Raw genomic sequence first — 27616 nt, forward strand, 5'->3', positions numbered from 1 at the left:
GGGGAATATGTGTTCTAGACGACATTTTGTCTAGATGCTTCCAAGCGAAATGGTACGCGATCATGTACATTTACTAGCAACCAACTCTTCATCAGCGATCACGCCAAAATAGTGCGAATGAAGAACCAGCTCATATTCCAATATGAACCTGATCCAAAGTATTCGCTTAGCCATCCAATTTACTGACTAAGTAGGTTATTAAAGATTAGACAGTGAGTTACTTAAGGGAAGGTAATAGCCCATTGGTTTCTTTCCTTATTGTTTTTATAAATATATTGTTTGTTTTCAGAACATTAACGTGTTTGTTTTTATTTCAATCCACCAAAATCAAATGTTAATTGGATCCTACAATAGCTATTTAAATAAATAATAACAAAAACAAATAATAACAAAAAAGTTGAATATCTCTGTCACAAAATAGACAATTTAATTATTATCAAACAATAAGATGCACAAGTATTTTTAGGACTTTATGCGTAACGAACACAGTCAAATTTTTATTACAATTACATAACAAACAAAAAAGTTTAAAGTGACATTGAAGTGTACTTGTCGAATTTACAATATTTATTTAATATTCCTATTGTTTTTACGAAGTTATAGGTCATGAATACAAATCCATAGGTCAACGTTTTGCGAAAATAGGCCTTACGTTTGTATTTTATAGCACATGAGGAACTCACAGATTTACGTAAAGCATGCTTGTTGATAAAAATAATGTGTTAAAATTCAAAATTAGATCTGTAAAATAAGATGAATTGGATTTTTTTGAACCGATTGAGTGACTACGTCCTTGTCACGTCACATTTTGAGGAGTTCTGTGGCGGGCATTTTGAGGACAAAAATAGGACGGTTGCTGAGATGGAAGGAGGAGCGCAGTGTGGTGGAGAGCTGGCGTGGAAGACCCATGAGTGGCGGGGACTGGCGCCACGACGTACGCCGCAGGTACCATGACGGCGCGGGCGCACACGCAAGCGCGATCGAATCCAGCCACGTACGTTCCGTCTCCGCCCTGAAAATTACTATACTAATAGGGATGGGTTCGAAAAGTACGACACTCCGGTGCCAGGATCGTCGGTGTGGATTGATATTGATTCCGTGAGTTTCAGAAAGCAGTAGTAGGTGTATCTATACACCTACACTTACTTTGTCATTTCCTTCTCTCTGTCCTTGTCTTTGCTCCGTTTAGGTTTACGGGTGGGCGTCAAAGCCCTGAACCTGTAGTACTTCGGCATATTTCAAAGAAAATTTTGCAAAAACTACCTACGCTGGCTAGATACCAAAATGACATTTAACATTGTTTACATGTCATTGCGAAACGTGCGTATCTTTTTTTAATACTAGATTAGGTTCCAAAAAACCAAAAAGATTTCTTATATTGTTTATTATTGGCCGCATAATATTTATACAATAAATTTTTACTACTCTAAATTTATAGACTTTGCGGATATGACTGTAAACATATTATTTCTAATTGGTTGATAAAACTAGACTATGATAACACTGAAAAACTCATTACCTTTCACTCTTAATTTACATCTAACATACACTAACTTACTTCAACTTCAACTTTTGTATCTATGGCTCCGTCGTTTTGCGCGACGATTTCGCCAACGTCAGGGCACACCCCAGACACTCCATACAACAGTCGAAAATTATTTACCTACTACTACTACTACAGCAAGGCGCTATCTGCATACGCGCAAATGTGCACGTGAAGTGGCAGGGTTACCCATCACTTTTTTGCACTATTACGTTACGTGATCAGAGCGGCAACATAGCGAAAATGCTAACGCGAAGCTATTATCTATTATTCTATTAATATAATCCAGAATCCTAATAATTACACATGTCTCCTTATATCGATATAATATCATATTTTTCATTAATTCATTAACTAGAGTAATATTGAAAATTTATTTAAAAAATATATTAAAAGCACTTAAAATGTTATATTTTGGATACCTTATTTAAATAAGGTAACCAAGGTATTTGAAAGTGCGTGTCCAAGTTGATCATCATTAATTATCAACAATTATATTCACTACTTACGTAATATTTATCGGCAAAATGAATTGAAAATTCTAGAACCCTTGTCTACTAGCTCACGAAGTCATGGAGCCTCATTATGTTGATATAATAAATCAGTATTTCTTATACATACATATACTACTCTGCAGTACATAAATGAAGAAAACAATAACTGAATGAATCTCAGACATAAGTTTTTTTACTTACTACGTTTCATCTTTCGGAAAATGATGATAAACAGCCGTACACAGCACAATTCACGACCATTATAAATAGTAACGTAAAATGATGTTTTATATTAACGTACATGTTTCGTAATAAATAAATTAAAACTTTATTAAATATCAAAGCCGTCTTCGTACAAAAACGGCTCGCCGGCAGCCTTGTTGTTGTTCAGTCAATGTGACCGGCAATGTGCGGGGCATGGTGTGGTATCTAAAGCTAGGGAGGGGCGGAGAGTGTCCGTTCTCTTTACTTGTTGTTTTCTAGTCAGGGTTAAAAGACTAATTTATTAAGGGCTCAGTGCGGTGGTGAGATAGATTGCCGGTTATCAAAATACTTAAACGGTTGTTATGCACATTGACAATTTTATATATTTTTTGTTGTTTGTCATCTCACCTTTTTGTATCGCCTCTCTCCGCTTGTATCCTATCATTTTTTATTTTACTTGTATTTAAATTTTTGCTTTGAATTGTTCCATCTTCCTTCACTTTCTCATTTTGTTCTCGTACCACGGTCACTCCCTGCTCGACCGCCACAACAGTCGGAGCTGTTTCAAATTCCATCGCGTATAATCGCTAATTTTGGTTCTTTACTACGTTTATAATCATTAAATAAGCTAAATAATGTGTAATAATTTATAACAGTCTACAGCCTTCATGTACCTATATCTGTAATTCAGTTACTCGGCCCATTTAGGGCCCTTTCTTTTAAGTTTACTTCTTTTAGTAAATTTTGGGGACCGGAAGTTTCCGTTTCATTGCCGTGAACCTGTTCACGGCTAGTTAGGGTTACCCTTTCAAACTGAACCGTTTGACACTCGACACTTACAGGCCTAGACTTTATTTTTTTTCCATCCTCTAAGCCTACAGGTCAATATAATGTTCCTTTATTTTTTTCCATCCTTTAAGATATAATGTATGAGTTGTCCGATGGGGAGAGAGCCTGGTGAGCTGTAACACAGGTCTAGTACCTAGTACGGACTCCAGTATTTCACGAATTGCTCTTATATTTAAGCTAGGGTCCACTTAATGTAAGATTTGTATTTGTGTTTGAGAAATAAATCATTATTATACCTTTAAGTTAAACTGTAATGTGCTGCGAAAGACAAAAATATTAAAAAGTTGCTCTAATCGTTGAGGAATTCATAGAATAACCGTATAATGAAAATAAAACTGACACTAGCGATGAGCGCCATAAATTTAATTTTTTTAATTTTTTTTTGTGTATTTTGCTTCTGTCCCACTGAGGACATTTATTATGATTATTCTTATAAAACTGACACTGGCACAAGCGTAGTGGCCGCCGAAATAATCATAATTGTGGTTTGTAATGTCATTAAAATATATATATAACCGTCATTGTGAATAAAAACCGCCGAAGTATTTTAATAACCGGCAATCTATCTCACTACCGCTACACATGTCTCTCAACCCTGACATTGGCAAAATCGTCGCGCAAAACGACGGAGCCATAGACACAAAAGTTGAAGTTGAAGTGGTTTGTCATTTTTGTATTTTTACATTTTGTGTTATTTCTAAAAAATCTTATTTTAGTTTTTCTATGTAGTACATGAAAAATATAAATGGCGACGAACACAAACTCGTCTACGTTACGCTTCCGCCATAAAATCAATATTTGCCTACGGAATCAAATATTTTCCCTTCGGTTGCTGATGATAAGTTTTGGCATTCTAGCTAGTGCCAACTTGGGCTACTTGTTGTACACTAGCAGAAAATTAGGGCGAGAAGAGAAGCCTTTTGGCGGGCATCGAGATACGTTAGTACCCACTGAGCATATTATGTACAACATCTTATTGTGTCGATGGCCTTACAGCCCCAACTATGGGACCTGTTTGTTTACCATGATGGTGAAAGGATTACCCAATCGGCATAGGTTCTCGCTGATTTTTGCCCAGGATGCGCCAGACATACCCACAAGGAATATGAATTGCAACACTGCAATGTCGTGTCTGTGGTGTTACTACTAATTTTCATACAATATTTAGAAGCGCAGTTGCAGCGGTACAGTCGCCACTTTTGCAGATATGAAATTAGTAGTGACGCGGCTGCCGCGCTAACGCAGAGGTTCCTCTCGTGCACCCGTAAAATAGTTATTACACATAATATAACAAACATTTTGGTTCCCAATACAATTCATCAATCGACATTATTTTGTATAGGAATCAAATCAGATTTTTGTGTTTATTCTTTAAATATTAATCAATTCTGTTATTCCTATAACTGTCAATTCCACTAATCCACATTAGCGATACTTTCATAAAGGTTTATTCGGGAAATGTATTCACTTTTCGAAGTCGTTTATCTTGTTAATAATTGGATTATAGATTTGAATGTACCTTTTTATTATTATAATAAATATATTATTATAATAAAATATATTTCGTAGCCAGAATAGACAACATTGTAAAACAAAATTATAAAAGAAACACAAAGCTTACAGCTTATATATATAAAAAAAACCCTGCCCCAATCCGAATCTGATCAGGAACTGTCTTCTGTATCCTTCCTCAAATGAAACTCCTTTATCTTAGAAGTGGACTGTATATTCTCATTAAAACTTATGTCTATCTGACTTACAACCAAACATGATCACGTCTTACAACTTAGAGCGAAAGAAAGCGAATGAACACAAATAACAAATTTCGCTTATACTTATGGACCGGTACGGTGTCTATCAATTGGTCGCTACGCCGCCGCTTGGCCAATCAGAGCTCCTGAATTATTAATTTTCCTCTCAATTCTAGCTCTGAACGGCCGTCCGTAACATTCACCCCTCAGTGTAGTCTTACGAGCTAAGGCTAGGTAAACAATAAAAATAAAAAGATAAGATAGTATAAAAAAGATAAAACAAACAGTCTAAAAAGTATACAAAACAAATCAATCTTAACCTACGTGTAAAAAGTAAATACAAAAAATATAAATCTTATCCTTATTCTAAACATAATCAAAACAAAACCTAGTCTATTTAGGTACTTGGGGAGGACGGCCAACTTAGTGTGCGTGTGAACTGAGGGACCACATAGTTTTTCCCAGTTGTAATGACTTTGAATGTAAAGGTACGTTTAGTACAAGTTGTAACGCATTTTGTAAAAGGTATACTGGAATTTGTAAAGAATTTATTAAAAAACTATGCCACCTAAGGTGTGGTCCCTCAGTTCTCACACCAAAGCTTCCACTTCTAGGCAAGTATTTAGTTTGCTGGCATATTTTGTTAATAGAAATTTAGTAAAAACATCTTTAAACATTTACACAATGAACAAAACGTAATTTGGCAATGATTATATATTATTACAGTGTTTTTATATGGTCTCTGAGAGACCACATATAAATAACGTATAAACGAGTAATTACATAACAAACAAAATATTATTTCTCTGCAAACTTTAGTAAAAATCACAAGGAAGATTGTAAAAGTAAAACAAAACCACGATTACGAGCCAATTTCGTAAATTTCATATTTATTTGTGGTCCCTCAGTTCACATACTACAGAAATATAAATGAATTAAAATATCCTAAAATATAACGAACATGGAAAGATTCGTCCTATTGCGGTTTAGTAAAAAAGCTTTACTATATAAATGTTTTTTTTTTAAATGGATTGGTAGCTCATTAGACAAGATAATTGCTTTTCAATATTTCCTAACTCTGAATGTAGTAGGGTGTCCACAAAATAAAAAATCTCTGTTGATTTGTGTCTGTCGCTCTTTTACTAATTAAGAAATAATTAAAATTACAAAATTCCCTGAAAAAAATCAGGTGGTCCCTCAGTCCACACACACACCCAACTTACGCGCCGGACGTCTAAAAATACCACCCCGCCGCGTCCTAACTTCTACGCTCCTATCTGTGCCGTCGTCGGGGCCCGGGTAGATTTTCACTATTTCCCCACGCGGCCATACGTTCCGTGGTAACGTAGAGTCTACTATTAGGACTAAATCTCCGACGTCCACATTTCTACTTGAATCGGAGGGTGACCCGCGCGGAATGAACTGCGGTAAATATTTCCTAACCCATCTGCACCAGAAAGTATCTGCCAACGCTTGCGCCGCTCGCCATTCACGTCTATCTGTACTCTCACACGTTCCGATAATGGGCAGTACGTTCGGTTGCCCAAGCAAGAAGTGGTTTGGCGTGAGCGCCTCGGGCTCGGCCGGATCTGGCGATACGTGAGTGAGCGGACGCGCGTTTATAGTGTATTCTGCTTCCTCGAGCAAGTTTAACAAATCTTCGTTCTTTGGCGCTCTATCCTGAAAGGTAACTGATAACACAGTGTTTATCGACCGCACTAATCGTTCCCACGCGACCCCTTGGTTCGGCGCGCTCGGATCGATATATCACCTGTTTATGCGCTGCGTCAATGCAAATTCGAGGCGCCCGGGCTCCCATTCTTTTATAGCTACCCGCAGCTCGGCATCGACGCCTCTAAAATTCGTTCCGTTATCGCTGTACATAACTCGCGGCCAGCCGCGTCATGTGACCATTCTACGTAACGCCATTATCGCCGAATCCGTAGTCAATGACGCGGCGAGTTCTTGTACCGCGCGCGTAGTTGGACAAGTGAATAATGCGCCCCAACGTTTTTCGTGGCGCCTACCTATCGTAACAACGTGGACTATACGCGTCTAGTCTCGCAGCGGGTAAGTCTCCGAACGCCGGCACGAACGGCGTAACTTTTCTGAGACGACAGAAAGTGCACCCGTGTAACACTGTACTCACGGCTGAACGTAATCTTAGCACATAGTACATCTGTCTCGTCATTCGCGACGTGCTCGCGCCCGCCGTGTCCGGAGCGCCTATGTACGTTATCAACTTAAAGTCGAGTGAACGCGTTCCGTCCGTCCAAAACCGCGGGTGACCTGACTGTTCGATTTGCGCTGCATTTATACGACCGTTCACGCGCACGACTCCGTCTTTTCCTATCACGGGGTCTAATTTAAAATGCTTACTGCTACGCGACAACGGTTTTCCACGCGAAAGGCGCGCGATTTCCTCGTTGAAATTGTCGTGCTGCGATTTCGAGAGCCACAGACGTTCGGCTTCCTGTACGTATCGTAACTCGACATATATTTACGGAAGCCAATACTCGCGTCTTAATGAGCCTTTCGTAACTAGAAAACCGGCCTATGTCGGGCAAGTGATCGAAACTGCCCTTTTCGTTTGCGTACGACACGACTACCTCGTCCTCAGTCGCGACAGACTCCTCGCGTTCCGTTGGCCATTTATCTTCCGATTCGTACAAGAACACGGGCCCTATGAACCATCTATCGCGGCTATTTTACACATATATACACAGATATGTAAAATAGCCGCGGTAGATAGACTTAACTAAACTTATTACATTCTTCCACGAGAGGTAAAAGAGCAACCCATAGAATTTCTTGCTCATTCTTCTCAGGGGAGTCTGCCTTACGAATGAGCAGTAGAATTTAATTAACAAAGATGATTTGAATTTGAGTGCAGTGCCTGTAAGATTTTTGCGATTTAAAGCTCTAAGTGGCACTGCGACTGTTACGGATAGGCGTGTCGCTTGCCACCAGGCGCACGACTTATTCGTCCCGTTACTTGGTATTATATAAAAAACAGTCTTCCTCTATTCAGTGAATCTCGCAAGGATCTCGGGTGGTTTTACACCTACTCTTATTGAGACATCGTTGTTGAAGAATACTGACGCTTTACGACTGCGTCTCTCACTCCTTCTATTCTTGCCCGAGACCTCTGAAAGTAGGACCCTTCACGTATCAGTATTGTGCGCGCAAGGCCAAATGTCTTGTTTATGTTTGATTTGCCCACGTAGGTTTGTGCAGTGCCAAATAAAGTGCCTTGAGTTTTCTAGTCATCCTTCATTTAAGAGAGCCTCTTTTCGTCCTGACTAAAGTGGTACAATACATAAATATCTCCTTTAATTCGACAGTATGATCACATTTTTACAGAGAGGCTTTACAGCAGAGTTTTCATGAATCCGAGTTTAGTACAGAGTATAATAACACAGAAACGTCTCTGAAACCCGAATCAGATCAAGAACTAGATAAGAAAGAAAAGCAATCAATGACACGAGGTAGAGATCCTGAAACGATAGCACCTTACTTATGCCCTGATATACCACCAAACTTGGGTAAGTTAATTATTATTAATTATGTTAATATTACTATTTTTGAACATTTATAAAAGTTACTGAGTGAGCATTCTAAAATAACAAAAGTAACGAGGCGATAGAATATAATGTAATGCGCCAAGCAATCACACCAGTTATCAAGTCTCAAGCTAATGTCCTTTGTACTGTGAGCAACTGAATAATGAAATTAATAATGGGAGATGTGGAAGGAAACTAGGGTAGCTTAAAACTAGTACAGCATTTCACGAACAGCAAACTAAAAAAGCATTAATATACAAAGATAAGTTTAACTAAATCTTAATAGACTGGGTGTTAATTTTAACTGGTCGTATATTTGCGGATCCACCCAGGTTGTTTCTTCACCGAAATCAAACCCCAAAACCAAGATCTTTGGAAACAAGAACCGTACAAAAAACACTACAAAGACTGAATTATCATTCGCTTCTCCAGGTCCAGTAACTTTCGCGAACACATTCGACGTTGATTTCCGCAAAGATAACAAAGGGGATCTTCGAGCAGGTGGTTTCTACAAATCAAGAAAATGCAGCGCTCTTCAGAACGCTGCTATTATTGTGCCTTTCAGGTTAATTTAGTTAATTATTTTGTTGCTTCTATTCACGTGTTCACACCGAGCCGCTCTTGGACAAGCGGATTCAACTGACGAAAGAAGGCGACAATGACGCGTTGCTTACACCGAGTCAGCTATCACCAAGTCATTGACAAGTTTGCGCTCAGAAACACAACATATTCTTCGAAATGTTCAACAAACTAATCGGATAGGTTTGGCTACCAGCACGCACATAATGGTGGGACGCACCAGCGACTGCGAACCGCGATCGGTAAACGACTGAGTGTTTACGCGTGGTAGGTTCTCTCTCTTCGGCGAGTAAGTGAAGGCAACCTGTCGACTTAGCGTAAATACGCCATTATACTAGAGAGAAAGGAGTCCACGGGGGCGACTCCACACATACGCGTCTATGAATATTGCTTTTAAATCTGAAAGATGTTGACATTCCATAATTTTAATACTAAATGTTAAGAGCCGATGTGGCGCTTTGGTAGTTTAAAATGTTAATAACAAAAAAACATCGTTTCCGATGACGTAGGCCATTTTTGGCCACCTCCAAAATCACGTTAAGCCTGTCTACTAACACCTGTTAAAAAATTAAGATAAATCCTGACCACATAAGTAGGTATAGTCAAGCGTACATAAAGCTTTGGTCTTTGGACAGTTCTTATTCCAAGCAGCATAGAATTGAATTTAAATCACAAATTACAAATTACAAAATTTAATAATAATTGCAGTGGAACAAGATTGGAGCTGATAGCATTTGCTAATTTCATTCATCCATTCCTCATGAGGCAGCAGTTGGAGTACCAATTATTTATCGTTGAACACAGTACGTTCTTTTCTTTTTTATAATAAATAATAGTATAAGTAGATATACAGTATCAAGTATGTTAAATATCAGACGTCTCAGCGAAATGGCTTAGTGTTTAACACATCACTTATTTTTATTATCGATTTATTATATTACTTCCTTATTCACATTTGTAATACCTACATCATAATCGTGGGAATCTGGGAGCAGGGCTGGTATTTTCCATTTCGATACCTGATAAATATTTCTTCTTATTTCTGATAAATATTTCTGTAATTATCACATGAATACAGTTCTGTAAAGTTTGTGACCATCTCTGAATTGGTTATGAGAAGAAATAATTTATATTAGCGATAATGAATTCTAACATCGTACGTTGCATCCACCTCAAATTAAGTAACTAAAGCCATTGACTTACAAATAAATGGACGACGGGTCTAATACAAAAACCACGAAAAAAATGTCCCAAGTCAACCTATTCGAAATTTAAATTGTAATGTCATCGCAGTGTCGCGCTGTCAGTAGAACAAATGAAGACTGTCGCGCTCTGTATACGATTCTAGCGCCTTACAAGTGCGGACACTTTTTAGCGCGGAGCCGACGTCCATATAATTGTAAGTCAATGAACTAAAGCACTTTAATCCGGTCGTATTCGAACCGACGTCTTCTTGCATACCGTGCCAGACGCTATACCAACTAAGCCACGGAACGGACCAACGGACCCAACGAATTTTCCTATGCTTGCGTCGTGTCTTTGTATTTGGTTTTTCTTTTTAGTCGTAGCGCCATCTATGAGAAATCTATGAAAAATTTATCACCCAGTTAGTACCTTTACAGCTACTAGTCCTGGCGATAGATGTCGCTATTCACTGTATTTTAAATTTTTATTGGATGGATATTAAATTATTTTTTGTGAAATTACTCCACTAGTTTGTTGTAATCAATTAATACAAAGATCGAACACTCAGAAAAAGTTCCTAAAAAAAATTCAAAACTAGTGGAGTAATTTCACAAAAAATAATTGAATATGTATTCAATCAAAATTTAAAATAAAGCACGTTAGTTATGGAAATCTGAAACAACGACGGTACCACAAACACCCAGACACCAAACAACATAGAAAAGTTACTTTCTTCATTGACCCGGCCGGGAATCGAACCCGGGACCTCATAGACACCGGTGTGCACGCCAATCGACCACAGAGGTTGTCAAAACAACTAACAACAAAAAGAACAACTAACTGCTCCAAATACAAAGATTTATGACTTTTTTTAAATCAAATATTGCTAAATTCTAGTATGTATGACGGTGGATAGAGTAATTTAAGCTTGTAATTACTCCGTGAGTATTTTCGACTTTCGATAGGTTTTTTAAATGTGGCCTGCACGAAACGCCTCCGACGAAAATCTTTTGCTTTTCGGATACTACATAACGCCGTCTTAAAAGTGAATACCTCGTATGTGATTTCTGTATAATTTTATAATTTAGGCCACAATAAATGTGTATTTTATCTAAATTATTGGCGAGAAGCAAATGACAGAAGACAGAATGAAAGAAACCAATAGTAGGTACATTTCTCCCGAGATAACACAGCAATATTCGAGACGTGTTTGATAATAATTATCAATTACTCTTGTAGCATGCATAGCATTATCAGTAATATTCCTAGCATGTCAGCAAATACTGATGACGTTATCAGACGGTATAAACTACTGTTTAGTAACAAATAGCATAATAGAGGAATCAATTGTACAACATTTTTGACCAATCAATTATTATTTTCGTATCATTTCGACTGTTTAGTAACAGCAATATTCGAGGGAGCCGTATGTGATAATTATTCGCGCAACACGCATAGCGTTATCGGTATTTTTCTAGTGCATCAGAAAATAATGACGATATTATCAGACATGGAGCATACAGAGTAAACTTAATATTGTGTGTCCACCAGTCATAGCACTAAAAACCATAAATAAAAACATCTACCTTTGAAAACTATTAAAGGTTTTTTTATGCTTTTTTTTAAAGATGACACATCTGTACCGTTTAGTGTCGGAAAGCTCCTAAACATCGGCTATCTCGAAGCTCTGAAGACTAACAAAAGATGGTTGTGCATAATACTCCACACAGCTCACCTGATACCTATGGATACCAGGAACCTTTACCGCTGTGCTTGGCAGCCAGCACAACTTGTCAATTGGCTCCATTATAATGGGTAAGTAATCTATACAGGGAGTCCCATGGCAATGGGACGCGAAGGGAAAATACTTTAAATATTGTACATTTGTTTCATGGAGATTTTAAAATCAAATATTTACTTCGGACTATACGATATGGTGATTTGTAAAATAATAACCTCGCAGGTCTATATTACTAACATCATAAACAATAACTTTTGTTCCATGACTTTTAACAAAACATAATACATTCACCAAAAATAAAGTTAGTTTATATGTTGTACTATCTGACACTTTTTAGATCTGTGTTTAGTAAGTTAAGGGCTCGTGCAGCCTGCCGGCGATATTTCGCGATTGCGGTCGCACGGACTCGCTGCAACTTGTTTTAAGATGTACCTAGAACTAAATGGTTTGGTGCAGCGTGCCCGCGACTGGCGACCATTGGTCGTGAGACTTGCAGCGATCAGTCGTCGCCAGTCACTTGCGACTACTATTAGATGATCAATTAATGTTCATATTTATTATTAGATTAGTAATAATTTATACTTACTTATGTAAATAGGTAATTAAAATTATAATAATGGACCCAGATAGGTTAATTGATGTAGTTCGTAATCGCCGCAGAATATTAATTGGATATTAAATAAATAATAAATCTCCTTCTTATCCTTCCTATGGCACGAACCCGTAAAACGAAATTTTCTAACAAAAAAAGTTCTGATACTATATCCATTTCTCCTGTAGATGTGATAATTATTCGAAAATTCACTAAGCTATCGGTCGGTCGTCGGTAGTGTTACGTCGCTGGTCGCGCTCATGCTACACTGTATTTAGTCCTTAGAAGTCGTTGCGTGTCGATGCGACCGCAGTCGCGATAAATCGCCGGCGCGCTGCACGAGCCCTGAACTTGCAAGGGTCCGTCCCCCACACATGTTCCAACGTTTTGCACAGAGTTATCATCGTTTAGAGCGATCTATTTAAATATTTTTATTTTATAAGAAAGGAAAATCTAATGAATTATTAAAAATGTTGAAACAAAAGTTATTGTTTATGATGTTAGTAGTGTAGTATAGTCCTGCGAGAATGTTAGTATTTTACAAATAACTCTTATTACAATGTTAAAATTAACAATTCAAATTAATTACATCAGTAAATACAATTAAAAACTAATAATAAATAGCAAAAGAAATAACTTAAAAAGAAAAATTAATCCAAATCAATGTTTATTTGTGAGAAATGAGCGGACAATTATTTTTTTTCAAAAGTATATTAATTTTTTTACGACAACGTGCAAAGTTTTACTTCTTTACACTGTATTTGCTAGTGATCCTCATCTTTAGTTAATGCAGTGCAATGAAGTAAACGCTACACGTTGTCGTAAATCTAACAATTGTTAAATATGGAGTGTAGGGGAAAAGCACCATATGTCGGATAATTGCCTAATTTCGAATAGTGGACTATCTCTTTTTAACCGACTTCAAAAAAAGGAGGAGGTTCTCAATTCGACTGTATGTTTTTGTTTTTTTTTGTATGTATGTTACGCGATAACTCCGGTATTTGTGAACCAATTTTCACGATTCTGTTTTTGTTGGAAAGAGGGTACTTCCATAGTGGTCCCATTCAATTTTGAAGAAAATCGTCCACCTCTAAGGGCAGTTCATGCATAAAGATTCATTTTTATAAATAGCGCCTAAATTTTAGTATAATGAGCAATATTTTTTATTTCAAGGCGTTTTTCTCTCAATATATTTTGAGTAGGGAGAACCGATTTTTATTATCTCCTGTGTCAAGTCCCGTATAGTGGCGAACTAGGGGATGAACACGGGTTTGCGCACTTTCCGGTAACCGATTTCAATAAAACTTGGTTATTATATGTAATTCTACGTATTTTTGAGGTAGGTTTTCTTAGTACTCTGTACTGAGATTATTTTCTATAGTGCCATCTATTTTTTATTTCATGTTTTAATAGCCAACTATAAAGTGGCGCCATTGTAAAAAAATCTGCTGACTAGTTTAGAAAATGGCAGAACAGTGAGACCACGTAACTTTTTTCCAATACTAAATAATATAGTATTCTATGAAAAAGTGTTATTAAGGGGTAGTAGCATCTGTAAATACAAATAAATGCATAAATATTTTCAAACATATAATGTTTACTAAGTCGTAGTGAGTTGTTATTTGGCTTTGTGAAATCTTAATATCGGATACCTACGTAAGCCTAATATTGGATATCTGATATTAGGATACTTTTATAAATGAGAACTTCAAAGCTTTTCATACATGCAATTAATAGATATGTTTTTTTATGTTCTATAACAAATCTATATAAGTCTAAAATAGTTTTATTTTTATGTTTGACTTTATTATTTTTTGAAGAATATTAAAGTTCCTTATTAGGATCTCTAATAGATGTAAGTTAATTCTTTTTTATGATTAAGTTCCTAATTACCCAATCAAAGATAGATTACAAGTCTGATTATTGCTAATAAATTTAAATTAACAAATTGTTTAATTAGTTTCATTTATAATAATTATTGTCACATAAAATCGTATTCACAAAAAATATTATTGGGACCGTAAAACCGGTCAGCTGGTTCTAAGCATCCTTTTGAAATTCATTGATTTTTTTCCCTTTTTTGTAAAACTACAGTACGTTTTAAAATATTTAATTAGAAAATGAAGGATTTGTATTATTTCTAATCGGTCTTAAAATAAAGACTACTTTAAGGTTTCATTTAAAGTTCTTATGCTTTGATTAGTATTTTTTTAATTTTTCAAAGATAAGTATCCGATAATGGTGCTTCACCCCTATTCAAGTGATTTCAGAAATTCAGAGATTACTAAAATATATTAAGGAAATAGTTGTGCAAACATTAGACCTAACAAACAACCCCAGTAAAAAAATAAGGCCGTTTTTGGTGGTCAAACTAGCATGTCACGCTGATATGATCAATACACGCCAGTTTTTTACAATTTCAAACTTCGTTCCGTTTTAATTTTTTTTTAACACCCGCTTTACATTTCTTTTTTGACCACAGATCACATCGACATTTTTGTTACTTTCTTCCAGAGACCAAAATATACATATAAGCATATAGGTATATTTTTTTAAAGTAAAAAAAGAAGTTCTATTACAAATTTATAATAATTATTATCTTGACTTTAATTAGCTTCGTCATTGAAGTTCTATAGTTACTTAATATTATATTACATTGACTTTAATAATGGGCTCTAACACAGGGACTGAGACATAAGAAACTAACTAACTAATTAAAAGTAGCGAGTAAATTTTATTTTTATTTAAAGTTTTCAGTTATCGCAATTCAAAACTCGTTTTATAAATCTCAGCTTTAAAAATATATCTATAGAATCACTACGACATGATAACTAAACCAAGAAAAATCCAAGCTTGACACTAAAGATTTATTAATTATATTCAACTTTATACCGCTTGCAACAAGAAAGTCCAAAGTCCAGTGTCAAGCTTGACGTGCTCTTGATTGTACCTAGAAATAAACGGTTCCATTCAATTTTAATTTAGATTACTGTATAATTTTCCCGCATCGTCCTTGGGAGTTGTTGCTGTGACTACAGACCTGTATGGAACAGTCAATGGTTTCCCAAATACGTTTGAAGATAATACAAATGAATTTCTAGAATTTGTTAGAAGGTGAGTAAGACATTTTTTGCTCAGATCAGTGTGTTGGCCACACGTATTATGTATACAGTGACTTTGTAATTTGTAGTGGTCACCATTTTGTGGTCAAAAAAATAAAAGAGCTATTCATATTATGTTCAATGCTAATCTGTTTGCAAAGGACAGAACGGTAGTAGATATCCTCAGCAGGGCAAAAGTGGCCGTGTGAGTAGAATCATAATATGATTAATAGACAGTTCACATTACTATGAGTTTTCAAAAAAAAAGAACCGCAATTTATCTATTTGACAGTGGTCTCCATATGACCTCCATAGAACACTGTTAAATAGTTGAAATGGGTTTTTTGTTTTGTTTCAAAATTGGACTGGAGGGCCAGCCGCTTAGGAATTTTTGGAATTGGACAGACGCTTCGGCATCGGGATTCGGGACGTTACCTTGCCGACAGCAAACCAAAGCGGTTTGGTGTTGACTTTAGAGGAAACGGCTTAGCGGTCGCAACCACCAGTTGTGCAATGCACAATTGGGGGTGAACGAGCCAGCAGCTCCAATACCTATATGGACAATAGGAGAGTGCTGTACGTGTACTCGGGACTGCTCACACAAGACCTTTTGAAATCAGGATGTAGTCTGCGTCAATCACCACAAACATCTCATTGTCAATATTTCTTTATAAACCTATCAATACAGAAGCGCAATACGAATTCACTATGATGAGTAAACTTGATTTTTTTATTCGCAGGTTGGTTGACGTTGGCGTCTTAGACTCGGAGGCAATTGAAACAAAATCCTCGTATAGTGTTTATAGGAGCTTGAAGAACTTAACGATTACACCAATCATGTTAAAAAAAAGCATGGAAAATATAACGAATGCACCTTTAAGGTTAATACATATGTACTGAAGGATTTAGGCTGATTCTTAGAGACGTGTTTAGCAAATAAGACTCGGGAATCATTCCCGTTGACCGTAAACCAAATTTCTTTAAATATTCTTAGATAGACAAATCAACAATGATTTATTTCACTCTGTTACTCTCCGCATACCAAAGTGCTTGGCGAAGCTTAGGGCGCGTTCCCACTATGTCGTGACAGATTGTCGTGCAGTTTCCAGTGTCGTGGCTTGTATATTTAAATGAAGTTGTTTACATATACCACGACACGACTCACTGTCGTTCACGATTTTTTATCGTTACAACGACAAACTGTCGTCACAGTGGGAACAGCTTGAACGACAGTCGTCAGACGATAATAAAACGTCACGATAAAAACGGGAAGACAGATGATGGTCGCAGCTCCTATTGTCGTCACGATTTATTTGTCGCTGTCCGCACGTATTCTGCTCCCTGCCCTCCCCTCTCGTACCCCGCGCCCTCTGGCCGCTTTGCAGTAGCGTTACGTCGTAGCCAGAGATGGGCAAGGGGGCTGTCGTGAAATGATAAATTGTCGTCACGATCTAGTGGGAACTGCTAGTTACGACAGACGTTCAACGATAAAAAATCGTCCACGACAGATAGTCGTGATATGGGAGCAGGCTAGACACGACAGTCGGCCAACAATAATAAAACGTGACGACATAGTGGGAACGCGCCCTTAGGAACCGTCACGGTTTTATGTAATCACTTACGCCGCAAACTCGGAACTGTCTGCGGTGGGTTCAGCGGGGCGTTTGAGGTCGGCCTTAGCCACTAGATGGTGTTGGTAACGCGAAATAATAGTTTTTCACGGTTTTCACGAAATTGACAGCCAAGTCATATTTTTATACTATATGCGATTGGTGGATTTAGACACATCTAAATTTATGGATTTGCCACGTACAATCTTTCAATTAAACAAAAATAGTAATTTTCGGCTCTAAACTTAGTTACACACATACACAAAGGTGAACTGTGACTGTGTACTTACTTCACTGCATATTATGTACTTTTCTCTGTGTATGTAGTTCCAAACCAATTACTTAACCCGTAAATTAGTTCATTTTATTTCACGAAACCCTAAAGCGGAAAGTATATCAAAATGTGTTTAAATCCGTAGGTTCGTGTATACCCAACTACCCGAGTTCGTACCTTACTCAAATACAACGCACTCAAACCAGAGTTTCGACGGTCTAACATCTCTCAACTACGAACTCAGTGGGATTGAGTATTACAAAATGTACACACATATCGGGGTGTCAAAAGTTTGGTTGACGAAATCTAATGACGCTATTATTGCATTCATGAAGCGTTATTTAAAGGGACCTTGAGAGCATTCATAAATAAAGTACTTAAAAGTAGATGCGTTTTCTTTTTATTAACACGTTTTTATAATAATAATAATATCAAGTGACGGGACAAACAAGTCGTGCTCCTGATGGTAAACGACACGCCTGTCCATAACAGTTGCAGCACCACTCGGAGTTTTAAATCGCAAAGATCTGAGGGGCACTGCCACTGCGCCCATCACCATGAGACATAAGTTCACAAGTCCCATGTGCCTGTAATTTCAACAGTACCTTTACCCTTAAGAACCGGAACACAGTAATGCTGACATTACTGCTTCGCGGTAGAAATAGGTAAGGTGGCAGTACTTCCCTGGACGAATCCTTTCACGAAGAGCTCTACTGCTACTAATGCATTATACTGCTACGTTTATAGTAGCTGGACGTATATGTAACTAAATGTATACGAATCTCAACTTTTGATGCATTGAAACTTAGTCACCTTAGTGAAATCTGGTAACAATACGTACAATGTTACTCAAAACTTGATATGCAACCTTACGGGTCCAGATTATAAAAGGTCCGTGTAGGTAATAAAACGTTATTACTTTAGTGAAAGTTGTTTAGAATCGTAGGCTCAATTCATTCAATTCAGGATAAATGGATTCTGGAGGATCTGAATAGAACCGTAGTACTCCAGGCATAGAAAGTTGTTGCAGAACGTAGAAAGTTGTTGCTCAAGATCGTTCAGAATACTTGACAATGTCCAAAAATTAATTAAAATAGCCCACAGGTCAAAGTGTGTAACTTTAATCGTCGAGGCCAACTATTGAAATAGAACGTTGTTCAGTTCTTTCGTTGTTCATCAAAAAGAAACAATAAGCCAAGAGAACCAATCTGGACAATGGGAAACATTACTTTTACGCGTGACTGCTTTTCAAGAATTTTGGCCTAAACCAAAGTTGTAAATTTTTTGTCTTATTTACACAGTTGCCTTGTAAATAACCTCAGTACAGAGTACTAAAAAAACGTGCCTCAAAAGTCATTCATCCCCTAGTTTACCACCCTTAGAGGCGTCGAATATTTTCTTCAAATTTAAAAGGGACCACTTCTGAGGTACCCCTTTTCCAACAAAAAAAGAATCATCATAATCGGTTCACAAATGGCGGAGTTATCGCGTAACATACACACAAAAAAAATAAACATACAGTCGAATTGAGAACCTCCTCCTTTTTTGAAGTCGGTTAAAAAAAGACATTTTATTGCGTAAAGTAATCACGTAACAACATGGATCTACGTATCGTCGGCTTATTGCAAAAAGTCATTAATTGCCACATAAATTATATGGCAATTAATGCCTTCTTGCACTAAGCCGACGGTATATACAATTCATCGGCTTTGCATTTTAGATATTCTGCAGTAGTTTTTAAAAAATCTAATTAATTATATAATTGATATTGAGATAGGCCGCTATTCTCTAGAATGATGCTTTCTAAAGCCACCGAATTACGTATACCTACCTCAGTACGCATGAAAGATTCTCATGTGCTTATTTACCCCTTTAGCGCATAATAATTGTGTTGCTTGTTGCTAAGCATTGTAGCTAAGCATTGTAACGCCATTATAATAAATCGCTGGTTAATTACAGACACCCTCTTTATTTTTGTGCATCACCTAGATATAAAGCATATAATTTGATAACGCAGTCAAGGAACCAAACTGGTTGTGTCATTATAGATAAAAACATGGACGTATGATAAAAATAATTAAAATTATTATTATTATTATGTCCTTAACGGTGGCCCCTAGGTTTGGGCCAGTGACAGTTTCGAGGAATGCAGTCAGCGGCAATGTATTTGTTTTTGGAAGAACCTCTGGCGAACTGCTGTGGATATCATCAGCGTATCTTAGCACCTTAGCCTGCCCTGAAGGACGAAATTGTATCTGACCCTGCATGCTCATGTGGGTCCTATCTAAATTATAATATCTTCTTCTGCACTACAATTGATTACGATACTTTTATATCCCAACTTTTGGCAATCCATGTCCCATTATTCCCCACTTCCATAACAAGTTTATTGTTTGTATGTAATTAAGATATGTATAGGTAGTACTCATATACTAAATCTATGGTAGTATTTACTTATTGATCGCGAATAATAATATCAAGCTTAATAATATCAATATGCATGCCGATACATACCATAATAGCTACTCACCTACCCAACCGTACTTATTTCCTCCGCTGGCTCAGCGACCCAAAATATGTCTCGACCCCCGCAACCTCGAACCCCGGCCTCCGAAACGAGATGATGCCCAACCAAATTCCGTACCTTTGCACTTAGAGCATGTAGGACTCACTGTAATTCTGTTTCCCTAACCTTCTCATTGGCTAAATGCGAAAGCAAATCCATTAATAATAATTATTAAAAAAAAACTTGACACTGACAGTGACAAAGTCCGTCAGCGCTGCGAGCGGGCATTTGACATTTGTCATAATATTTGTTGCCTCATTTTGTAGAGGAAAAATCAACAGAAAATTGATAATTTTCGATAGTTATGTGATTTGTAATCAGTTGTTAAATGCCAAAATGGCATTTTTAGAGGTTTGTGCATTATTTGCTTTAGTTAAATGAAAGAATTTCATGTTCAAAACCATTAGAAAAGAAGTCGAATACACCCAATTAAATATCGACGGTTTTTGTTATCATCTTAATTATTATTTTACTATGTTTTCTTACATTTTCAGAATATCGTTTTATGTATTTTTGTCTGTTTGCAGTGGCGTCGTTTCACGTTCTTTGACATTCACAAAAACGTCGACAATGGCAAAATCGCCGAAGCGTTGCAAGTATGTATCATATTGGCACGGCTGTAGCTAGTGATAAATTAAAAATTCTCAAAATCTATTGCGTCCAGCGGTACCGACGACGTTGTTATACGTGTTAAAACTTCATTACTCCAAACAAAACAAAGTCTGCAGATAAATAAATATTGTGGGGTAGGTGTATATATACGGGTGAAAACCAATGCTACCCTGAGGGTCGAGCGGTTGAGGTCCGGCCACAAGTTTCAGTGTCAAAAGCCTTAAGTTCAAACAATGTTTGATGGGCCAAAAACTGTTATGCAATTTTGTCCTTCAGTCATTTCCTTAAATCCATGTTACTACTTACTTCATTGCTGAAGCGATTACAAAGTGGATGATGGTGTCCGACACCAAATTCTGCCACATCTTCCAGTTGCAAGCCTGCTCTTTCCAGCCGGTGCCACCGAGGTCCTTTAATAAGTCCATGTTTCCTTTGATAATAACTGTAATTCTGTGTTATAACTATATTCATCTGTTCAGGAATAAAAATGCAAGGTGACTGGAATTACGTTTACTAGAGTCATTGACTTACAATTATATGGACGTCGGATCCGCGCTAAAAAGTGTCCGCACTTGTAAGGCGCTAAAATCGTATACAGAGCGCGACACTCCGCTTTAGTCTTCATTTGTTCTACGCACAGCGCGATACTGCGATGACATAACAATTTAAATTTCGAATAGGTTGACTTGGGACATTTTTTTCGTGGTTTTTGTATTAGACCCATCGTCCATTTATTTGTAAGTCAATGACTAGAGTATATTATTATTTAAAACTTAAGTGTTATATATAACATGTATAAAGTTTGGTTGCCTTTTAAAAGTACAAGTTCAAATAGTTTTTATTGTACACAAGAATGTCATACTGAGACAAACAAAACACAGCACAGCAAGCAAATTTTAGTTTCTACAGAATGTCTTATAAGCAATCTTGGAACCTTTTATTATTAGTAATTAATCATTCTTTTGCAAGGATACACATGTAACCGTAGCTACAAGTGGCAATAATCATGTAGTCCTTTGCGACGTGACTGGCTGGGTGCACCTCATCTCTCGCTCATGGGAGATCACTACGTTCAAAGCATATGAGCTGACGGTCTCATTGGCTCAGCAGCTGCCTCATGACCCATATCTTGTTACTATTGGGGTGAGTGTTTTTCAAAGATTTTTGTAGTGTAAACCCGTTATGCATCCTATTGACATATGTGTGTCAGAAATGACTTTAGAAAGGATTGTTTTTATACTTTTATAAATTTTTTTATGGTCAATATAACACATCTGTGTGTTACAGACACCGTGTGACTTTAGGTCACTTCAGTATCAAAATTCTTAGGAAAACCATGTGTCTCTAATGATTGTATGTACATACATGGATGTGTTATAGATGGGTTAATGATAAATTATTTAATTTTATAATTATGTATGCATATAATTAGTTGATCTTTTTTAATTGGTGCTATGTTTAAACTTCAGAAGCAAAGCATTTTCTCAGTGTTTCGATCATCAGCCAAATCATCCTCATTGGCTCTTAGAGCAGTGTTGTTCAGTTGAGAAAGAAGGCCTGAAGGAACACAATGTATGGTCTTGTGTTGACAAATCGCGCAACGCGATAAATTGCGGCAACATATTGCCAGAAGTTGTGCATTGTGTATCAACCTTTAGATGTCTCGATTGTTAAAATTACACAAGTTGTTATGAATGTTTACGTGACCAATCGGGACTGTAATAACGTTAACCAAAAATATATTGAATTAAAAAAATTGGCTGCAACAAAAGTATGCCGCAAGTTCAGCCCAAAAAAACATTGTATGTATACTGTACATGGAGTAAACCCACTGTTATTTATTGGAGGTTTCTTATCGCTATTATTGAGTCAGTTTTATATTATTTATTTAGAGTTAGTTTTTTTAGTTCCTTCGTAAGTAAATTAACACCTTGCAAGACACTGACAAGAGGCTTCGCAAGGTTACCTATGTGAATCTAGACCATGTAGCTGGTTCATTAAATAGTAGCTTTCAATTCCCTATTTCAGGATGAAGAAGCAGGCGTGAATCCTCTGATAAAAGTGTGGGATTGGTCTCGCAGTGACCGGCATGGGAACCCGATCTGCGTGCGAGTCTCCCGCGCAGTTCCTTCGCACATGCGCTCTACGCCCACCACTGCGCTGGCTGTACACGATAACAAAGTTCGTACAATTATTATTATTATTCGCATTAGCTTTGCATCCCTTCATCACTTCGACCATTGACTGTTCTATTGTGATCACCACTAAATACAGTGCAGACCCAAGGCCGACAGCATTAAAGTTCGTACAATACAATAACACTTAATTGCATTCATTTATGACAGAGGTCCTCAACCTTTTAGTATCATAGATCATATTATAACATTTTTTTATTTTACCCTTTCCTTCCTAATATTGAATTTTTATATTTAATATTACAATTTATAGTCTGTCATTTTTAAAGACGGAGTAAAATGACAGTTCATTGCCCAAAAGTGTTGCCTGCGTGCTTGCAGCTAGTGATTGCAGTCGATAAATATTCTATCGACTATCGACTGAATGTTGGTTACGCTAATGTAATAAATAGCCGAATTTGTTTAATTTTAAATGTCTCTGGGCACAGGTTCAATATAATTTACAATTTTTGTAAGTTCATACATACACACCCTGCATTGAGAACTATGTCTAATAAAAATTCAAAGAGGAGACGTTTCACGTTTCTCAATCTATAAAACTGTCGACAAAAACTACATGACTATTTAAAATTTTATGAAAACTGGCAACCCTGTAAATGTTATTTTGTATTCATTTTTTTTTCTGGACAGATGTTTATGGCTGTTTTGGTAACAATGGTAACAACGCTAATGAACTGTGGTGGTATAACATAATTAATAATAAAAATGTTTATCACTTTAGAACAGCTAAGTTTGTGACTAGTCAGGAATTATGTGTGTGTAAAGAGGTTTCCTCCCCTTAACTTCGTAGCGTTTATTTCGCGGTACGCTAATACAGAGCTTACTAGGTCCACGGAACCATTATGTACATAGGGCGCACTATAAGTTTCCGGAACTGGCCACTTACATAAACAATATTTAAAAAGTAATTACAACATTTGAAAATGGAACTCTTTGGCTGTAGAATAACAGTTTGTTTCATCTGACTGTCACTTGTTTTTACATTGTGGCGTTATTTTAGAAATTGATTGTCTACATCACCATGGATTTAATTCGTGAAAATTTTCGTAGTATTATTATCTACGACTTACAACAGCTCAGCGGAGCTTCACTCGGCTTCAAACTGCTTTTGGCGATATAGCTGGTTTGCAGAATTCAATCGCTGTCGTGCGAATCTCAGTGACGAATTTCGTGATGGCCGCTCGTCCACTGCTGTGAACAACAAAAACATCTATGCTGTGATCAAAACAGACAGGCATGTGACATACCATGAGATTCGGGCATCTTTAGGCATACGCATGAGTCAAATACAATCAATACTACACAAACATTTGGGTGTGAAAAAGCTGTGCTCTCGGTGGATTCCACGCAATTTGACTGAGGCTCAAAAAACGGATCGCGTCACTTGGTGCAATGCCATGCTTACCAGATTCAACGAAGAGGCGTCAAATTTGGTGTGGGACATAGTAACAGGTGACGAAACATGGATTTATAGTTACGATCGCAAAACAAAGCAGAAATCGAGCGTATGGGTCTTTCGAGATGAGCCGAAAGCAAATAAAGTGGTGCGCGTGCAAAGTGCCTCTAAGCGGATGATTGCTTCTTTTTTTTTAATAAAACTAGACACGTGGCTACTGTTGCTTTGGAGAATCGTTGTACCGTGAATAGTGATTGATACACGACCATTTGTTTGCCGGAAGTTATTGACAAACTCCGTAAAAATAACCGTAAACGCTGTATCTTCTTGCACCACGATAATGCCAGTTCTCACACGGCCAGACAAACAAATGAATTTTTGAAGGTGAACAACGTTGACCTTATGAGCCACCACGCGTACAGTCCCGACGTGGCACCTTGTGACCTTTATTTATTTCCAAAAATTAAGAACCAGTTACGCGGTCAACGTTTTTCGTCACCTGAAGAAGAGTATGAAAAATATGTTTCAGAGATTGTTACGGAGGAGTGGCATAAATGTTTTCAAAATTGGTTCATTCGTGTGAAAAAGTGCATTAACGTTATCGGAAAATATTTTAAAAAACAATAAATTCATTTTTGACCATTCCGGAAACTTATAGTGCACCTCACGTATAAACCTTTTGCTACAGAAATCATTCCGTTTGTAAGTAATCTAAATATGTACATGTGGAGTAAAATCTGTGGTGAAATTTAGGTGGTAAAAGGAATTGAAAGCCTTAGTTAAAGTGCTTAAGAGTTTAAAAACTATTTTGATGTTCGCTATCATTTAGCATCAAGAATGCATCCCGAGCCTACCTACACACCGTGAGCAAGTTTCGCTTGTGCACTCAGTCCGTTTCGAATCCTAGAAAATACGAATATCACTTGTACACCTGGAGATAAAATGATCCCTGTGACATTTCGGACCGTCATTTCTCGGATTCGGAACTGGGGGTCTACTCTCGATCTCCGTCCGACATCCGTTCTAAACTATTACTGCCAAATAAGCAATACATGACCAAATGAAAAGACGCGTGATGCGAATGAAGCTTCATACTTGATACTTGTCTTTTAATTTTGTCGAATATTACTTATTTGACAGTAATTATTTCGGACGGAGTTCGGTCAGTAGACCCCGTAGAATTGTTCAAATTTAATTGGGATTAAAAATTTGTACCTTTGGATATTGTAATACTTAGCTATTGTTTGGGGAGTCCGAAAAGGCGAAAGTCAATAGAAACAATTTATTATGGTTTCAGAATCTTCTTGCCGTGGGTTTTCAAGATGGGTCGGTGTCGCTGTTCCGTGGCGACATCTCGCGGCAGCGCAGCGGCAAAATGAAAACGTTATCAGACTCGGGCACTAGTCCCATTACCGGACTGGCTTTCAAGTAAGTTATACCAGTGTTAAGATCCGCATACCTCTATTAAGCAGCTCAAAGTAGAGTGAAAAATTATAGACTGATAACCTGTATTGTTCTGCAGTTGTTATATTTAGAGTGTTAATTACACCAACCAATCGATCTAGAATAGATGCTATCGATCGACGTCATTGGCTTATAGAAGAATATCGATCGATCAAGTAATCATTCGGGCTGTCTATCGATTATTGATCGGTTCATGGATTTAGTAATTTCAGTAGCTTTTAAAACGTATACAGAAGAGTATAGATCGATCGTTGATTGTTTCATCATTGAATGAGAAATGGAACAGATCAAATTGGTGCTGTCAATCGTCATTGACTCATTCAACCATCGATGGCATTAATCAACTATACTATATAGTGGTAACACCATTAGCGAATAAGGGGAATTTAGAATATGACAGCAATGTCTCCAGATCTGATAAAAACAAAATTTGTATTGAGCGTTACGCCTTCAAATTCTACTTTCCAAGCTTACCGATTCTTGTATAAATTATGTTTAAAGTGAAAACAACATTAAAGTGTAATAAAGCCATTATTACGGAGAACAGGAAAAAAGCAATTGCTAGCAAATACGATAGTTTTTTTTTACACACTCAACATAGCCCCGCACTAGGGAAACCATGTGTTACGGGTGCCAAGGACACACACATAGACAACCACAAATTACACCCAAACTCACGTGAGAAATAAACGTAGGCAATAGAAATATTTCTCCCGGCCCGGGAATCGAACCTGGGACCTCTGCGTGGCAGTATGGTAACCGTTCGGCCACGGAAGCAGTTACGTGTCACATATTATGTCTAAATCTTTTGTATTATGAGCGTAAATCACAGTTCCTGCGTGCGCGCCACGGCTTCTGTCGTTGAAAACGTAACTTTTAAAGTTACGACCTATTTTTTTAATTTAAATAATTGAAACGTGTCTCGAGGTTTTCTGGAAGTAATATTAAAAATGTTCTACCTCCAGAGGCGCAGACAAACTGTTCGTGGTGTCTCGCTCGTGCATAATGGTGTACTGGCTGGGCGCGGACCGGTGCGTCACCCTGGACGCTATGGGCGCCGCACCCGGCTGCAGCGTGTTAGCCGACAAGCACCGCCTCACCGTGGCTAACAACGACGTTAGTACGATAGTCCTCATTTTGTGAGAGTAGAAAGGAGGGACGAGCACTGGGTTAGGAGACAATGACCTGAGCAAGGACGGAGTCCCTCTCCCAAGATTCGGCCTGAAAAACCAATAAGATAAAAAAGCAAATAAGACAAAAATATAAAATTACTAGATGATTGTCAAAACGAGAGATTGGGCAGTTTTCACGTGATATTAAAGTCATCTGATTGGCTATTCGAATTAACGTCGTTTGATTAACCAGTTCTTACTCCATTCTAAATTTAAATTAATACGTCTATTTAAATCGATGGAATAAAAACCGTAGCCTGATTGGGCCATTTTTTTCCGGCTACCATTTTGGGTCTACCATCTTGATAAAATTTAGTGTTCGATTTAATCTTCAAAGACATATCTCACGTTCGCTTGCGTTGAAGCTGTATTAAACATTAGTAATATTTTCAGGCAATATACTGTTACACTACCGAAGGTCGCGGTCCATGTTACGCCCTAGAAGGCGAGAAAGTCCGTCTTAACTGGTTTCGAAGCTACCTGGTGATCACCACCAACGAGTCGCCCCCCAAAGCTTCCACCAGCTCAGCTCCAGCTCCGAAATCGCACCACATCACCATATTAGATATTCAAAACAAATTCATTGTATTTTCCAAAACATTCGATGAAATAGACGCTGTACTAACAGAGTGGGGGTCCTTTCACATATTGACAAAGAAAAAGGAAATGATATACCTAGACGAAAAAGATCTGCAATCGAAGTTGTCGCTATTATTCAAAAAGAA

The 27616-nt window shown here is 37.4% G+C and overlaps 3 protein-coding genes across 3 annotated transcripts in view; 2 read left to right on the top strand and 1 right to left on the bottom strand.

Annotated features, from left to right (window-relative positions):
* Positions 1-435: 435 nt before the first annotated feature.
* On the bottom strand, positions 436-1294 carry LOC113231195. The gene is made up of 2 exons (XM_026465385.1): positions 1147-1294; positions 436-1012 (listed from the first exon to the last, which is right to left on the bottom strand). The coding sequence occupies exons 1-2, from the start codon at positions 1233-1235 to the stop codon at positions 802-804; spliced, it is 300 nt and encodes a 99-aa protein (XP_026321170.1). The 5' UTR covers positions 1236-1294; the 3' UTR covers positions 436-801.
* Positions 1295-3858: 2564 nt separating this feature from the next.
* Positions 3859-17848, top strand: LOC113231194 (beta-1,4-galactosyltransferase 2-like). The gene is made up of 8 exons (XM_026465383.1): positions 3859-4029; positions 8205-8386; positions 8837-8969; positions 9692-9786; positions 11797-11983; positions 15487-15615; positions 16343-16483; positions 17632-17848. Exons 1-8 carry the CDS (start codon positions 3926-3928, stop codon positions 17840-17842), a joined length of 1182 nt encoding a protein of 393 aa, XP_026321168.1. The 5' UTR covers positions 3859-3925; the 3' UTR covers positions 17843-17848.
* A 2540-nt stretch (positions 17849-20388) lies between these two features.
* Positions 20389-27616, top strand: part of LOC113231507 (vacuolar protein sorting-associated protein 11 homolog) — a 28091-nt gene continuing 20863 nt past the window's right edge. Inside the window, exons 1-7 of the mRNA XM_026465832.1 lie at positions 20389-20403; positions 20580-20648; positions 21634-21807; positions 22693-22845; positions 25553-25683; positions 26685-26835; positions 27285-27612. Of these exons, the coding sequence (XP_026321617.1) occupies positions 20389-20403; positions 20580-20648; positions 21634-21807; positions 22693-22845; positions 25553-25683; positions 26685-26835; positions 27285-27612 (1021 nt within the window). The remainder of the gene's footprint in view (positions 20404-20579; positions 20649-21633; positions 21808-22692; positions 22846-25552; positions 25684-26684; positions 26836-27284; positions 27613-27616) is intronic.

The sequence above is a fragment of the Hyposmocoma kahamanoa genome, unplaced genomic scaffold (assembly GCF_003589595.1).
Source record: "Hyposmocoma kahamanoa isolate Upper Pololo Valley unplaced genomic scaffold, ASM358959v1 65, whole genome shotgun sequence".
Classification (NCBI taxonomy): Eukaryota; Metazoa; Arthropoda; class Insecta; order Lepidoptera; family Cosmopterigidae; genus Hyposmocoma; species Hyposmocoma kahamanoa.